This window comes from Paramisgurnus dabryanus, chromosome 1 (genome assembly GCF_030506205.2).
Source record: "Paramisgurnus dabryanus chromosome 1, PD_genome_1.1, whole genome shotgun sequence".
NCBI classification, from domain to species: Eukaryota; Metazoa; Chordata; class Actinopteri; order Cypriniformes; family Cobitidae; genus Paramisgurnus; species Paramisgurnus dabryanus.
The window spans coordinates 71,212,122-71,228,188 of record NC_133337.1 but is presented as its reverse complement, the minus strand read 5'-3'; the positions used below and the strand labels follow the sequence as shown (position 1 = coordinate 71,228,188).

General features: G+C 40.8%; 1 protein-coding gene across 1 annotated transcript in view; it reads left to right on the top strand.

Annotated features, from left to right (window-relative positions):
* Positions 1–16,067, top strand: part of becn1 (beclin 1, autophagy related) — a 521,809-nt gene that overhangs the window by 145,377 nt on the left and 360,365 nt on the right. The window contains exon 4 of the mRNA XM_065253401.1: positions 2,943–3,001. Coding sequence (XP_065109473.1) covers positions 2,943–3,001 — 59 coding nt within the window. The remainder of the gene's footprint in view (positions 1–2,942; positions 3,002–16,067) is intronic.

Here is a 16,067-nt window from a genome sequence, read left to right as displayed (position 1 = left end):
AATCTAAAATAAACGCCTATTTTGCCATAGTGGACAGAATTACATTTATTAAGTTTTATTTTAAAATGGCATATATGTACATTCACCCGGCGCTTTGTCAGGCACCGCCGGATCTTTAATACGCGTGAAACTATAGAGCAGGTCATGAAAAGATTCACGGAACTCCTGAACCGTTTTAAAATTTTATTTAGTTTAGACTACTGTCTAAAGATTGTAGTAATGGCTTAGGGCATTGCTTAAACTATACCCGTATACGGAATATTTAATTAAATAACTTGTGATGTTACAAACAAAAGTTTTAATCATAGCCTTGTTCATGATTTGTCTAAATCTAAAATAAACATTTACTTTTTTGTCAACGTAATGGTGAATTATTTTACCAACATTGAGTTTTAGAAATCTTTACTCGTTTACAACACGCACCACTGTGAGACAGGCAGTGTTGAAACGCGCACGGACGAGAAAGGAGGGGGGATGGGTGAGAGAGACACTGGCGGCAAATGTCAAAAACACAACCTGTCAATAAACATGACAGCATAGGCTTAACATAAAACACACGCAGGAAAAACAACCCACTAAATGACATGTCATAAACGATCACACACTCGCTGTCTAAAGTAGACAGCTTGTACACCGTTTGATTGATTGTCCCGCCCCCTGTCAAACACGAGCTGTCAGAACACGACCTGTCAGGGGGTGGGGGAGGGGGTCATAAAATTTTGACGAATGCCGTCCCCATACAACTACTATTCACATTTCTTGGTTTTGCTTCAGAAACAGCATTTTTGATATCACCCCACAAGTTCTCAACTGGATTAAGGTCTGGAGATTGGGCTGGCCACTCCATAACATTAATTGTGTTGGTTTGGAACCAAGACTTTGCCTGTTTACTAGTGTGTTTTGGGTCATTGTCTTGTTGAAACAACCATTTCAAGGGCATGTCCTCTTCAGCATAGGGAAACATGACCTCTTCAAGTATTTTAACATATGCAAACTGATCCATGATCCCTGGTATGCGATAAATAGGCCCAACACCATAGTAGGAGAAACATGCCCATATCATGATGCTTGCACCTCCATGCTTCACTGTGTACTGTGGCTTGAATTCAGAGTTTGGGGGTCGTCTCACAAACTGCCTGTGGCCCTTGGACCCAAAAAGAACAATTTTACTCTCATCAGTCCACAAAATGTTCCTCCATTTCTCTTTAGGCCAGTTGATGTGTTCTTTGGCAAATTGTAACCTCTTCTGCACATGCCTTTTTTTGTAACAGAGGGACTTTGCGGGGGATTCTTGAAAATAGATTAGCTTCACACAGACGTCTTCTAACTGTCACAGTACTTACAGGTAACTCCAGACTGTCTTTGATCATCCTGAAGGGGATCATTGGCTGAGCCTTTGCCATTCTGGTTATTCTTCTATCCATTTTGATGGTTGTCTTCCGTTTTCTTCCACGTCTCTCTGGTTTTGCTCTTCATTTTAAGGCATTGGAGATCATTTTAGCTGAACAGCCTATCATTTTTTGCACCTCTTTATAGGTTTTCCCCTCTCCAATCAACTTTTTAATCAAAGTACGCTTTTCTTCTGAACAATGTCTTGAACGACCCATTTTCCTCAGCTTTCAAATGCATGTTCAACAAGTGTTGGCTTCATCCTTAAATAGGGGCCACCTGATTCACACCTGTTTCTTCACAAAATTGATGACCTCAGTTATTGAATGCCACACTGCTATTTTTTTGAACACACCCCTTTCAACTAATTCAACTAATTGCCCAATTGCACAGCCTTAAGAGCGTGCATATCGTGAATGCTGGGTCTCATTTGTTTTCTGAGAATCTACTGAACCTTCTGGTAACTTGTTTGCCACGTAGCAATAAAAAATATACTAAAAACCTTGATTATTCTGGTTAGTCACATTGTACTGCTATTATTTTGAACAAGACTGTATATATATATAGGGGTGTCCTCGACTAAGGATTTACATATTCGAATAAGAATTGTCGAATCTTTCCATAGTCGACCGATAGTCGAATCATCTATGTTTGTGTGCATGGGTTGGGAGGGGGCCAGACCAGGTACAAATTGGTAACTTTTATTTTCTTTCACAAGCAGCACACATAAACAACTTTCTGATAAAGTGACCAAAACTGTCTTTCAAGTAATAAACGAAGACAAAACTGACGATGCATTTATATATATATTTTTAAGGTAAAATGTAAGGCAACATTTGTTTAATTATTCCTCATAACATTTTGAAGCCACGATCTACAGAACATCACACAAAAATACATTTTGATAACTAAACCTACAAAAATAACAAAGGTGATCCTGCCTTGGAAACTCCGGCTACAATTAAGTGTTTTTATTTAATTTGGAGATAGTGCGTCAAAGCAGTCATGACAAAAAAAACCCGACAAATGAGAAATGACAAATAATTTGTGATTGTGACTGTAAATGATAAAAACTAAGCTTTATATACAATTCATTAAACGTTAATTTATAACAAGAAAAACACTAAAATTAATGATTTTATAGACACTACGCGTTATTATTTAGCACAGAAATACCTGCTTGCTTGCTTTGACTTTAATCATCTCTGTATTAACTTTAGATACAGAAAGACCTGATGATATTATTTATTTCAGGAATCTCTTTGCTATCATTTGAAAGTGAACACCGACCAACATTAATATTAAATCACAAGAAAGACATTCGTGTCAGGCAGAAATAGGTTCGGTGCAGATACTAGTTTCCGTTTCATCACCGAAATAAAAAAAACGGCTTACCTGTAGATGTTGTTTGGTTCGCAGGGTTGGCGTCATAAGCCATGGCTTTCATTCATTCATTCATTCTAGAAAAATCTAAAATCAGTTGCACATCCAAACACATCTAGCTTTAAGATTTGTTAGCTACAGAACTTGATAAAATGTGTGTGTTTTTTTAGGAAACCTTTTTGGAGAGCAAACAAGATGGTGTTGCCCGAAAATACATTGCATCTGCACGGTAGGATCTGCCTGCATACACAAACTCATGACTATGTTTAACATATGTGCCCCTGGACCACAAAACCATAAGGTCATAAGGGTCAGTGTTCTGAAATTTAAGATCATGATTCTCCCAAGATTCTGAATGCAACTAAACAAAATAACATATAAGAGACAATATTTGAATTGCTGCAATCTCTTTAATAAAAAGTTTATTTTTATATTTTTAAAGTTATTTTTTTTAAATCTGATCTAAATCACTGCCTAATAAAAATCCTTCTTTCATTCTGTAATAAAACATATTTATATGTAAACTATAATATATGATCCCAGTACATCTGTGATTATTTACATTTTATGAAAAGAAAATGCTGAAAGAAATAATGATACTATGTGGTTGAAAAGAGCAGTTTGAAACCTATAAATCAGGGTTTCCCAAACATTTTTAATAAAGGATTCACCTAGACAAGTTAAATCTTGTTAAGATAATGTTAATACCTACACATTTTTTAAATGGAAGTATTAGAAAAAAAACAGTAACAGTATCTCTTTTTGGTATAGTAATTTTTATTTTCCTTTCATTTTTCTTAAACAAAGCAAAAGTAAAAATATAGCTGCAAGCAGCAATGGCGGGCCCTCGCACGTTTTTTTTACCGCTACACGGTGTGTCCGAGAAAACGATGCACGGTGGGCAAGGGCATCAAGTGGGTAAATATCAGTGGGGCTATTTAATGTTGTTACTGACCCATTTGGCGACTGTAGGTAAAAGAAACCCCACATTTTAGACAAACGGGGGGGGGCTAGTGAGCCACTAAATAGACACGCCTTTATCTGACCTTTTTGTCAACACTGAACAGCCGACAACTCTGATGTGTGTGCCAATGTCAAGTTCCTCTAAGCACGCCAAGAGCCTTAAATAAGCCTGAAATAAAAGTAAACTTTGACAGGTTGCCATGGGAACAGCGTTTGAGATATCAAAAATCCCTTCACAATTTATCTTCTACAATGTCTTGGCATCATGTTGACCACTTCTCATGTCAATTGCATGAAAATCCTAGGAGGAGTATTTAAAAGAACATCGCATGGAACTGTCAAAAAAATCCACCTTTGTGACTGACACACTTCCTGGCGCCTGGTGGTGGCGCTATATCCGGGAATTACAATAGGCACATCGATACGATCGGAATCTTCAGACGAACAAAAACCCCGCGTGTCATCACAATAAGACATTTTTTGCCTTAGATATTAGACACTTCCTGTTTCTCTGAATTCGCCATAAATTTGTCGCCTCGCCATGGCAGAACCGTTCGAGATATCAAAAATCCCTTCGCAATTTAGCAAGTCCAATGTCTCGACATCATGTTCACCACGTTTGGTGTCAATCCCATGAATCCTCTAGGAGGAGTATTTAAAAGTTCAACGCATGCATTTTTTAAACAATCCAAAATAGCCGACTTCCTGTTGGGCGGAGCTTAAATGTTAGAGGGCGAAAGTTGTTTGGGTCGATGAGATCTATATGCGTACCAACTCTCGTACATGTGTGTAAATTTTTGCCCGATCTGTGCCCCAATGTTTGATTTTGCATTACAGGGGGCGCTACAGAGCCCCCTTGCCACGCCCAAGTTCCAGCCTTTGCCGGGTCCTAATGGCCGACGACTCTGACATCTCTGCCAATTTTCAAGAGTTTTTGAGTATGTTAAGGCCCCCAAATTGACCCGAAACGTAAAAAAAATAAATAATAATAATAATAATAATAAATATAGCTGCAAGCAGCAATGGCGGGTCCTCGCACGTTTTTTTACCGCTACACGGTGCGTCCAAGAAAACAATGCACGGTGGGCAAGGGCATCAAGTGGGTAAATATCAGTGGGCTATTTAATGTTGTTACTGAGCCATTTGGGGACTGTAGGTAAAAGAAACCCCACATTTTAGACAAACAGGGGCACTAGTGAGCCACTTAAGAGACACGCCTATGTCTGACCTTTTTGTGCACACTTAACAGCCGACAACTCTGATGTGTGTGCCAACTTTAAGGTTAATCTAAGCACGCCAAGAGCCTTAAATATGCCTGAAATAAAAGTAAAGTTTGCGGCGTTGCCATGGGAACAGCGTTCGAGATATCAAAAATCCCTTTGCAATTTATCATCTACAATGTCTCGGCATCATGTTGACCACTTCTGGTGTCAATCTCATGAATATTCTAGAAGGAGTATTTAAAAGAACATCGGCGTCAACTGAAAGGCTTAAATATGCCTTTAAAATGAAAGTAAACTTTGACGCGTTGCCATGGGAACAGCGTTTGAGATATCAAAAATCCCTTCGCAATTTATCATCTACAATATCTCGGCTTCATGTTGACCACTTTTGGTGTCAATTGCATGATTATTCTAGAAGGAGTATATAAAAGTTCACTGCATGCAACTGTAAGGCTTAAATATGCCTTTAAAATGAAAGTAAAGTTTGACACGTTGCCATGGGAACAGCGTTTGAGATATAAAAAATCCCTTCACAATTTATCACCTACTATGCCTCAGCATCATGTTGACCACTTTTGGTGTTAATCGCATGAATATCCTAGAAGGAGTATTTAAAGGAACATCGGCATCAACTGAAAGGCTTAAAAATGCCTTCAAAATGAAAGTAAAAAGTTTGACACGTTGCCATGGGAACAGCGTTTGAGATCAAAAATCCCTTTGCAATTTATCATCTACAATGTCTCGGCATCATGTTGACCACTTCTCATGTCAATCGCATGAAAATCCTAGAAGGAGTATTTAAAAGAACATTGCATGGAACTGAAAAGCTTAAATATGCCTTTAATATGAAAGTAAGTTTGACGCGTTGCCATGGGAACAGCGTTCGAGATATCAAAAATCCCTTCGCAATTTATCATCTACAATGTCTCGGCGTCATGTACACCACTTCTGGAGTCAATCGCATGAATATTCTAGAAGGAGTATTTAAAAGAACATCGGCGTCAACTGAAAGGCTTAAATATGCCTTAAAAATGAAAGTAAAGTTTGACAGGTTGCCATGGGAACAGCGTTTGAGATATCAAAAATCCCTTCGCAATTTATCATCTACAATGTCTTGGCATCATGTTGACCACTTCTCATGTCAATTGCATGAAAATCCTAGGAGGAGTATTTAAAAGAACATCAAATGGAACTGTCAAAAAAATCCACCTTTGTGACTGACACACTTCCTGGCGCCTGGTGGTGGCGCTATACCCGGGAGTCACAATAGGCACATCAATGCGATCGGAATCTTCAGACGAACAAACACCCCGCGTGTCATCACAATAAGACATTTTTTGCTTTAGATATTAGACACTTCCTGTTTCTTTGATTTCGCCATAAATTTGTCGCCTCGCCATGGCAGAACCGTTCGAGATATCAAAAATCCCTTCGCAATTTAGCAAGTCCAATGTCTCGACATCATGTTCACCACGTTTGGTGTCAATCCCATGAATCCTCTAGGAGGAATATTTAAAAGTTCAACGCATGCATTTTTTAAACAATCCAAAATAGCCGACTTCCTGTTGGGCGGAGCTTAAATGTTAGAGGGCGAAAGTTGTTTGGGTCGATGAGATCTATATGCGTACCAACTCTCGTACATGTGTGTACATTTTTGCCCGATCTGTGCCCCAATGTTTGTTTTTGCATTACAGGGGGCGCTACAGAGCCCCCTTGCCACGCCCGAGTTCCAGCCTTTGCCGGGTCCTAATGGCCGACGACTCTGATATCTCTGCCAATTTTCAAGAGTTTTTGAGTATGTTAAGGCCCCCAAATTGGCCCGAAACGTAAAAAAAAAATAAAAAATAAAAATAATAAATCCGAGCAAAAACAATAGGGCTTCGCACCTTTCGGTGCAGGCCATTCTGGCCTGCTCCTCGGTGCTCGGGCCCTAATAAATCCGATCAATGGCGGGCTCTCGCACGTTTTTTTACCGCTACACGGTGCGTCCGAGAAAACGATGCACGGTGGGCAAGGGCATCAAGTGGGTAAATATCAGTGGGCTATTTAATGTTGTTACTGAGCCATTTGGGGACTGTAGCTAAAAGAAACCCCACATTTTAGACAAACAGGGGCACTAGTGAGCCACTTAAGAGACACGCCTATGCCTGACCTTTTTGTGCACACTTAACAGCCGACAACTCTGATGTGTGTGCCAACTTTAAGGTTAATCTAATCACGCCAAGAGCCTTGAATATGCCTGAAATAAAAGTAAAGTTTGCGGGGTTGCCATGGGAACAGCGTTCGAGATATCAAAAATTCCTTCACAATTTATCATCTACTATGCCTCAGCATCATGTTGTCCACTTCTGGTGTTAATCGCATGAATATCCTAGAAGGAGTATTTAAAGAAACATCGGCGTCAACTGAAAGGCTTAAATATGCCTTTAAAATGAAAGTAAACTTTGACGTGTTGCCATGGGAACAGCGTTTGAGATATCAAAAATCCCTTCACAATTTATCATCTACAATATCTCGGCTTCATGTTGACCACTTTTGGTGTCAATTGCATGATTATTCTAGAAGGAGTATATAAAAGTTCACTGCATGCAACTGTAAGGCTTAAATATGCCTTTAAAATGAAAGTAAAGTTTGACACATTGCCATGGGAACAGCGTTCGAGATATCAAAAATCCCTTCGCAATTTATCATCTACTATGCCTCAGCATCATGTTGACCACTTTTGGTGTCAATCGCTTAAAAATCCTAGGAGGAGGATTTAAAAGTTCACCACATGCAACTGTCAAAAATTCACCTTTTGTGACTGCCACACTTCCTGGTGCCTGTTGGTGGCGCTATACCCAAGACTCACAATAGGCACATCGATGCGATCAGAATCCTTGGCCGAACATACACACTGCGTTTCATCCCTATAAGACATTTTTTGCTTTAGATATTAGACACTTCCTGTTTCTCTGATTTCGCCATCAATTTGTCACCTCGCCATGGCAACACCGATCGAGATATCAAAAATCCCTTCGCAATTTAGCAAGTCCAATGTCTCAGCATCATGTTCACCACGTTTGGTGTCAATCGTATGAATTCCCTAGGAGAAGTATTTAAAAGTTCATGACTGACACACTTCCTGGCGCCTGGTGGTGGCGCTATACCTGAGACTCACAATAGGCACATCGATGCGATCGGAATCTTCAGACGAACAAACACCCCGCATGGCATCACAATAAGACATTTTTTGCCTTAGATATTAGACACTTCCTGTTTCTCTGATTTCGCCACAATTTTGTCGGCTCGCCATGGCAGAACCGTTCGAGATATCAAAAATCCCTTCGCAATTTAGCAAGTCCAATGTCTCGACATCATGTTCACCACTTTTGGTGTCAATCGCATGCATCCTCTAGGAGGAGTATTTAAAAGTTCAACGCATGCATTTTTTAAACAATCCAAAATGGCCGACTTCCTGTTGGGCGGAGCTTAAATGTTAGAGTGCGAAAGTTGTTCGGGTCGATGAGCTCTATATGCGTACCAAGTCTCGTACACGTGCGTACATGTTTGCACGATCTGTGCAACAATGTTTTTTTTTGCATTACAGGGGGCGCTACAGAGCCCCCGTGCCACGCCCGTGTTCCAGCCTTTGCCCGGTCACAATGACGGACGACGTTGACGTGTGTGCCAAATTGCAAGAGTTTTCGAGTATGTTTAGGCACCCAAAATGGCCAAAAGTGTTAAAAAAAATAATAATAATAATAATAAATATAGCTGCAAGCAGCAATGGCGGGCCATTAAATAAGCCTTTAAAATGAAAGTAAAGTTTGACGCGTTGCCATGGGAACAGTGGTCGAGATATAAAAAATCCCTTCGCAATTTATCATCTACAATGTCTCAACATCATGTTGACCACTTCTGGTGTCAATCTCATGAATATTCTAGAAGGAGTATTTAAAAGAACATTGGCGTCAACTGAAAGGCTTAAATATGCCTTCAAAATGAAAGTAAAATCTGACGCGTTGCCATGGGAACAGCGTTTGAGATATCAAAAATCCCTTCGCAATTTATCATCTACAATGTCTCACCATTATGTTGACCACTTCTGGTCTATCACATTATTTCCTCAGGAGGAGTATTTAAAAGTTTACCGCATGCAGCTGTAAGGTTTAAATATGCCTTAAAAATGAAAGTAAAGTTTGACAGGTTGCCATGGGAACAGCGTTCGAGATATCAAAAATCCCTTCGCAATTTATCATCTACAATGTCTTGGCATCATGTTGACCACTTTTGGTGTCAATCGCTTAAACATTCTAGGAGGAGTATTTAAAAGAACATCGCATGGAACTGTCAAAAAAAATCCAGCTTTGTGACTGACGCACTTCCTGGCGCCTGGTGGTGGAAAGTCAAGATCTTCGCTAATTATCATCGCAAAGGGCTTAAGATCAGTCTGACCAGATATGATGATGATTTTATTAAATCTCTAAGAGCAGTAAATCACAGCGTAAAACAAGGCATTTCCTGCTACCTCTAGGTGGCGCTAGGACTGAAGCTGAATATTGGCATTGAAATTGTGTTCAGGCCAAGACTCTTATCAAACATGTGAAGTGTGGGGCAGATTGGACATTGTATGCCTTAGTTATAAAAACTTCCTGTTTCTTGGCGAAAATGCTGAACTTTGTCAGGCCGCCACGGACACACCCTCCAACGAAAAGTCAAAAGCTCCGCAATTTAACAATGCAAAGGCCTTTAGATGAGATTGACCAAATATGATGACGATCTGATAAAATCTGTAGGAGGAGTTTGTTAAAGTACGAAGCCTGAAAATGACAAAATTTGCACAGAAATCACAGCAAAAATTCAAAATGGCCGACTTCCTGTGGGGTTTAGAGTTTAGCTTCAAGAGACTTTTTTGTACGTTTTGGGGTGATAGATGATCCTCCCAAATTTCGTATCTGTAGGATTTTCATAGTGGGGGGGCTGTTCTCTTGAAATTTTGCAGGTGGCGCTATCGAGACATTTTTAGACGCCCACTTCTGATGCCTATACTACATGTACATTTTCGCCACTTCTGACGCGTGTGCAAATTTTCATGAGTTTTCGAGTATGTTTAGCCCCTCAAAAATGCGATCCATTTCGGAGAAGAAGAATGAGAATAATAATTAAAACTGCAAGCAGTGATGGAAGGGCCCTCGCACGCATGTGCACCGCCACTCTATGGCCTTAGTAAAGCAATGAACCAGGGGGATTGAAATTTCAGTGGGTAAATATAGGCGGATATTCAAAGGAACTTTGAAGTGCCACACCTCCTTTGTGCAGCAGGTGGCGCTATGATTGTAATTGATTGTTGTAACATTGATGTGTTGAGGCCAGGACCCTTGTCAAACGTATGATGTCTGTGACAGGTCGGACATTGCATGCCTGAGTTACAACAGCTTTCTCATGGCGAAACATCACTCTTTGCGAGGCCGCCACGGACACGCCCTTCAACGAAAAGTCAAGATCTTCGCAATTTATCATCGCAAAGGGCTTAAGATCAGTCTCACCTGATATGATAATGATTTGATTAAATCTCTGAGAATAGTGAATCACAGCGTAAAACAAGGCATTTCCTGCTACCTCTAGGTGGCGCTAGGACTGAAGCTGAATATTGGCATTGAAATGTGTTCAGGCCAAGACTCTTATCAAACGTGTGAAGTGTGGGGCAGATTGGACATTGTATGCCTTAGTTATAACAACTTCCGGTTTCATGGCGAAAACGCTGAAATTTGTCAGGCCGCCACGGACACACCCTCCAACGAAAAGTCAAAAGCTCCGTAATTTAACATCGCAAAGGCCTTTAGATGAGATTGACCAAATATGATGACGATCTGACAAAATCTCTAGGAGGAGTTCGTTAAAGTACGAAGCCTGGAAATGACAAAATTTGCACAGAAATCACCTCAAAAATTCAAAATGGCTGACTTCCTGTGAGGTTTAGAGCTTCACTCCAAGAGACTTTTTTGTAGGTCTTGGGGTGATATATGACCCTACCAAATTTCGTTTCTGTAGGATTTTCGTAGCGGCGGGGCTGTTCTCTTGAAATTTTGCAGGTGGCGCTATCGAGCCATTTCTGCACGCCCACTTCTGGCGCCTATGCAACATGTAAATTTTTGCCACTTCTGACGTGTGTGCAATGTTTTATGACTTTTTGAGCTTGTTTAGCCTGTCAAAATGCGATTCAATTAGCGATACTTTGCCAGGCCGCCACGGACACGCCCTTTAATGAAAAGTCAAGGTCGTTGCTTTTTATCATCACACAAGGTCTTGAGATTACACTGGTGAAATATGATGTTGATATGGTTAAATACCTAAGAACGGTAAGTCACAGCGTCAAACATGGTATTTCCTGCTGCCTCTAGGTGGCGCTATGAGTGTTACTGAATTATGCCATGTTGATGTGTTCAGGCCTGGACCCTTATCAAACGTGTGAAGTCAGGGGCAGATCGGACAATGTATGCCTGAATTACATCAGCTTCCTGTTTCATGGCGAAACATTACACTTTGCCAGGCCGCCACGGACACGCCCTCCAATGAAAAGTCAAAAGCTCCGCAATTTAGCATCGCAAAGGCCTTTAGATGATACTGACCAAATATGATGATGATCGGATTAAATCTCTAGGAGGAGTTCGTTAAAGTACGACGCTTGGAAATGTCAAAAAATGACAGAGAAAATTCAAAATGGCTGACTTCCTGTGGGGTTTAGAGCTTAGCTCCGAGATACTTATTTGTAGGTCTTGGAGTAATAGATGACCCTACCAAATTTTCGTGTCTGTACGTTTTTCGTAGTAGGGGGGCTGTTCTCTTGAAATTTTGCAGGTGGCGCTATTGAGCCATTTCTACACGCCCACTTTTGACGCCTCTACTACATGTAAATTTTCGCCACTTCAGACGCGTGTGCAAATTTTCATGAGTTTTCGGGTATGTTTAGGCCCTCAAAAATGCGATCCATTTCGGAGAAGAAGAAGAAGAAGAAGAAGAAGAAGAATTAAAACTGCAAGCAGTGATGGAAGGGCCCTCGCACGCATGTGCACCGCCACTCTATGGCCTTAGTAAAGCAATGAACCAGGGGGATTGAAATTTCAGTGGGTAAATATAGGCGGATATTCAAAGGAACTTTGAAGTGCCACACCTCCTTTGTGCAGCAGGTGGCGCTATGATTGTATTTGATTGTTGTAACATTGATGTGTTGAGGCCAGGACCCTTGTCAAACGTATGATGTCTGTGACAGGTCGGACATGCATGCCTGAGTTACAACAGCTTTCTCATGGCGAAACATCACTCTTTGCGAGGCCGCCACGGACACGCCCTTCAACGAAAAGTCAAGATCTTCGCAATTTATCATCGCAAAGGGCTTAAGATCAGTCTCACCTGATATGATAATGATTTGATTAAATCTCTGAGAACAGTGAATCACAGCGTAAAACAAGGCATTTCCTGCTACCTCTAGGTGGCGCTAGGACTGAAGCTGAATATTGGCATTGAAATGTGTTCAGGCCAAGACTCTTATCAAACATGTGAAGTGTGGGGTAGATTTGTATGCCTTAGTTATAACAACTTCCGGTTTCATGGCGAAAACGCTGAACTTTGTCAGGCCGCCACGAACACACTTTCCAACGAAAAGTCAAAAGCTCCGCAATTTAACATCGCAAAGGCCGTTAGATGAGATTGACCAAATATGATGACGATCTGACAAAATCTCTAGGAGGAGTTCGTTAAAGTACGAAGCCTGGAAATGACAAAATTTGCACAGAAATCACAGCAAAAATTCAAAATGGCTGACTTCCTGTGAGGTTTAGAGCTTCACTCCAAGAGACTTTTTTGTAGGTCTTGGGGTGACATATGACCCTACCAAAGTTCGTTTCTGTAGGATTTTCGTAGCGGCGGGGCTGTTCTCTTGAAATTTTGCAGGTGGCGCTATCGAGCCATTTCTGCACGCCCACTTCTGGCGCCTATGCAACATGTAAATTTTTGCCACTTCTGACGTGTGTGCAACGTTTTATGACTTTTTGAGCTTGTTTAGCCTGTCAAAATGCGATTCAATTAGCGATACTTTGCCAGGCCGCCACGGACATGCCCTTTAATGAAAAGTCAAGGTCGTTGCTTTTTATCATCACACAAGGTCTTGAGATTACACTGGTGAAATATGATGTTGATATGGTTAAATACCTAAGAGCAGTAAGTCACAGCGTCAAACATGGTATTTCCTGCTGCCTCTAGGTGGCGCTATGAGTGTTACTGAATTATGTCATGTTGATGTGTTCAGGCCTGGACCCTTATCAAACGTGTGAAGTCAGGGGCAGATCGGACAATGTATGCCTGAATTACATCAGCTTCCTGTTTCATGGCGAAACATTACACTTTGCCAGGCCGCCACGGACACGCCCTCCAATGAAAAGTCAAAAGCTCCGCAATTTAGCATCGCAAAGGCCTTTAGATGATACTGACCAAATATGATGATGATCGGATTAAATCTCTAGGAGGAGTTCGTTAAAGTACGACGCTTGGAAATGTCAAAAAATGACAGAGAAAATTCAAAATGGTTGACTTCCTGTGGGGTTTAGAGCTTAGCTCCAAGATACTTTTTTGTAGGTCTTGGAGTAATAGATGATCCTACCAAATTTCGTATCTGTAAGTTTTTCGTAGTGGGGGGGGGCTGTTCTCTTGAAATTTTGCAGGTGGCGCTATCGAGCCATTTTTACACGCCCACTTCTGACGCCTATACTACATGTAAATTTTCGCCACTTCTGACGCTTGTGTGCAAATTTTCATGAGTTTTCGGGTATGTTTAGGCATTCAAAAATGTGATCCATTTCGGAGAAGAAGAAGAAGAAGAAGAAAAAGAAGAATAATAATAATAAACGGAGCAAAAACAATAGGGTCCTCACACCCTGGTGTGCTCGGGCCCTAATAAACGGAGCAAAAACAATAGGGTCCTCACACCCTGGTGTGCTCGGGCCCTAATTAAAGCTGCAAGCAGCGATGGAAGGGCCCTCGCACGCATGTGCACCGCTACCCTATGGCATTAGTAAAGCAGTGAACCAGGGGGATAAGAATTAAAGTGGGTAAATATAGGTGGATATTCAAAGGAAAATTGATGTGCCACAACGCCTGTGTGCAGTAGGTGGCGCTATGACTGTACCTGATTATTGTTATATTGACATGTTCCGGCCGGGACCCGTAACAAACGTGTGAAGTCTGGGGCAGATCAAACAATGTATGCCTGAATTACAACAGCTTCCTGTTTCATGGCGAAACATCACACTTTGCCAGGCTGCCACGGACACGCCCTTCAACGAAAAGTCAAGATCTTCGCTAATTATCATCACAAAGGGCTTAAGATCAGTCTGACCAGAAAAGATGATGATTTTATTAAATCTCTAAGAGCAGTAAATCACCGCGTAAAACAAGGTATTCCTGCTACCTCTAGGTGGCGCTAGGACTGAAGCTGAATATTGGCATTGAAATGTATTCAGGCCAAGACTCTTATCAAACATGTGAAGTGTGGGGCAGAGTGGACATTGTATGCCTTAGTTATAAAAACTTCCTGTTTCTTGGCGAAAATGCCATGTTTTGCGTTGTGATGGAAGGGCCCTCGCACACCTGACACCGCCACGCCGTGGCATGAGAAGAATTAAAGGGAACAGTAGTAAATAGGCATTTAAGCATGTAAACATAGGTGAACCATTTAAAAGTGTAGTATAATGTGCCACATTTCCTGTTGCTAATTACAAATGACAGCGAGGTAGCATCGTGTAAGATAGCATGAGAGAGAGAGAGAGAGAGAGTGAGTGAGCGAGTGTGTGTGTGTGTATGAGTGACTACATGTAAATATTGGCACGTAGATGTGTTCTGTCCAGGACTCTTATCAATCATGTGAAGTTTGGGACAAATCTGACATTGCATTATCATTGTAAACATGTTACTTCCTGTTACCAGCTGGTGGCGCTATGACCGTAACTGACTATTGGCATCATAAGTGACTATCAGTGATGGGAGTAACGCGTTACTGTAACTCCACTATTTTTTTAAATCAAGTAACGCAATTACAATTACTGAAATTTAAATGAGTTCGTTACGCGCGTTACTCTATTTTGTAAAAAATAGACAAGACATATCTGACGTCGCAGGACTGTAGTTGGCGGCGCAATAATTCATTACACTTCATCATAGCTGACAGTGCATATAGAATGAACATGAAAAATCTAAACGGGACAACAAACCTTTGTTTAAAAATTGTGCGCAAGTCATAATCCATCCGGTCTCATGTTTGTAAATTATCTTCACCAAGCAATCGCAGTATGACATCAACTTGCATTTGTAGTCCACAAAGGTAATAAATCTAAGAAATGATCATATATTCTTAGATGTTTACATCGGCTTCATGGAAGAGAACGATCCGCGATTGTTGTTTCCACTAAAATATTCACACTGCGGTGTACACCCGTGTTAAAACTCCATAGTATGTGTGAGCTCGCTTTTAGTTTTAGTTTCAGTCTCTCCATATCCGAACAAAAAATCCACTCGCTCTGTGTCCATCTGACAAAACAATCCACTCGCTCTGTGTCCGTCCGACAAAACAATCCACGTAGCCTACTCCGTTTTCTGAATAAATATCTTCCTTTAATCCTGTGTATCATTTAAATCCAACAGAAAACAAACAATATATGACCAAAGAGCGCAGTCCCTGTGGCAAGCTTCACAAGCTGTGTTCCAATTCAAGTGCTGCACCCTACTAAGCATGCAATAAAAGGTGAGCACTTGCCCATTCAAGGCGCTCAGAAGTTCGCGAAGAGAACTGAAATGAGACGGTCTAACCTTCGGAGGACCCATAATTTGCCTCATCTGCTGCACACGCATCGTGCCTGTCAGCAGGACACAGCGGAGACGTTTCTAACTTATTAAAATAAATATGAAATCAGAAAAATTATAATTTATTTTAGAAAATTTGACATGTTGACACAATTGTCTCCAAATTTTTAAAGAGACACTACACAATTTTAACACATTTTATATTTTTGTAAACATGCAGAATATTTATCTAAATGGTCTAAATGATATACATAAATAAACTAAGTTTAAATATTA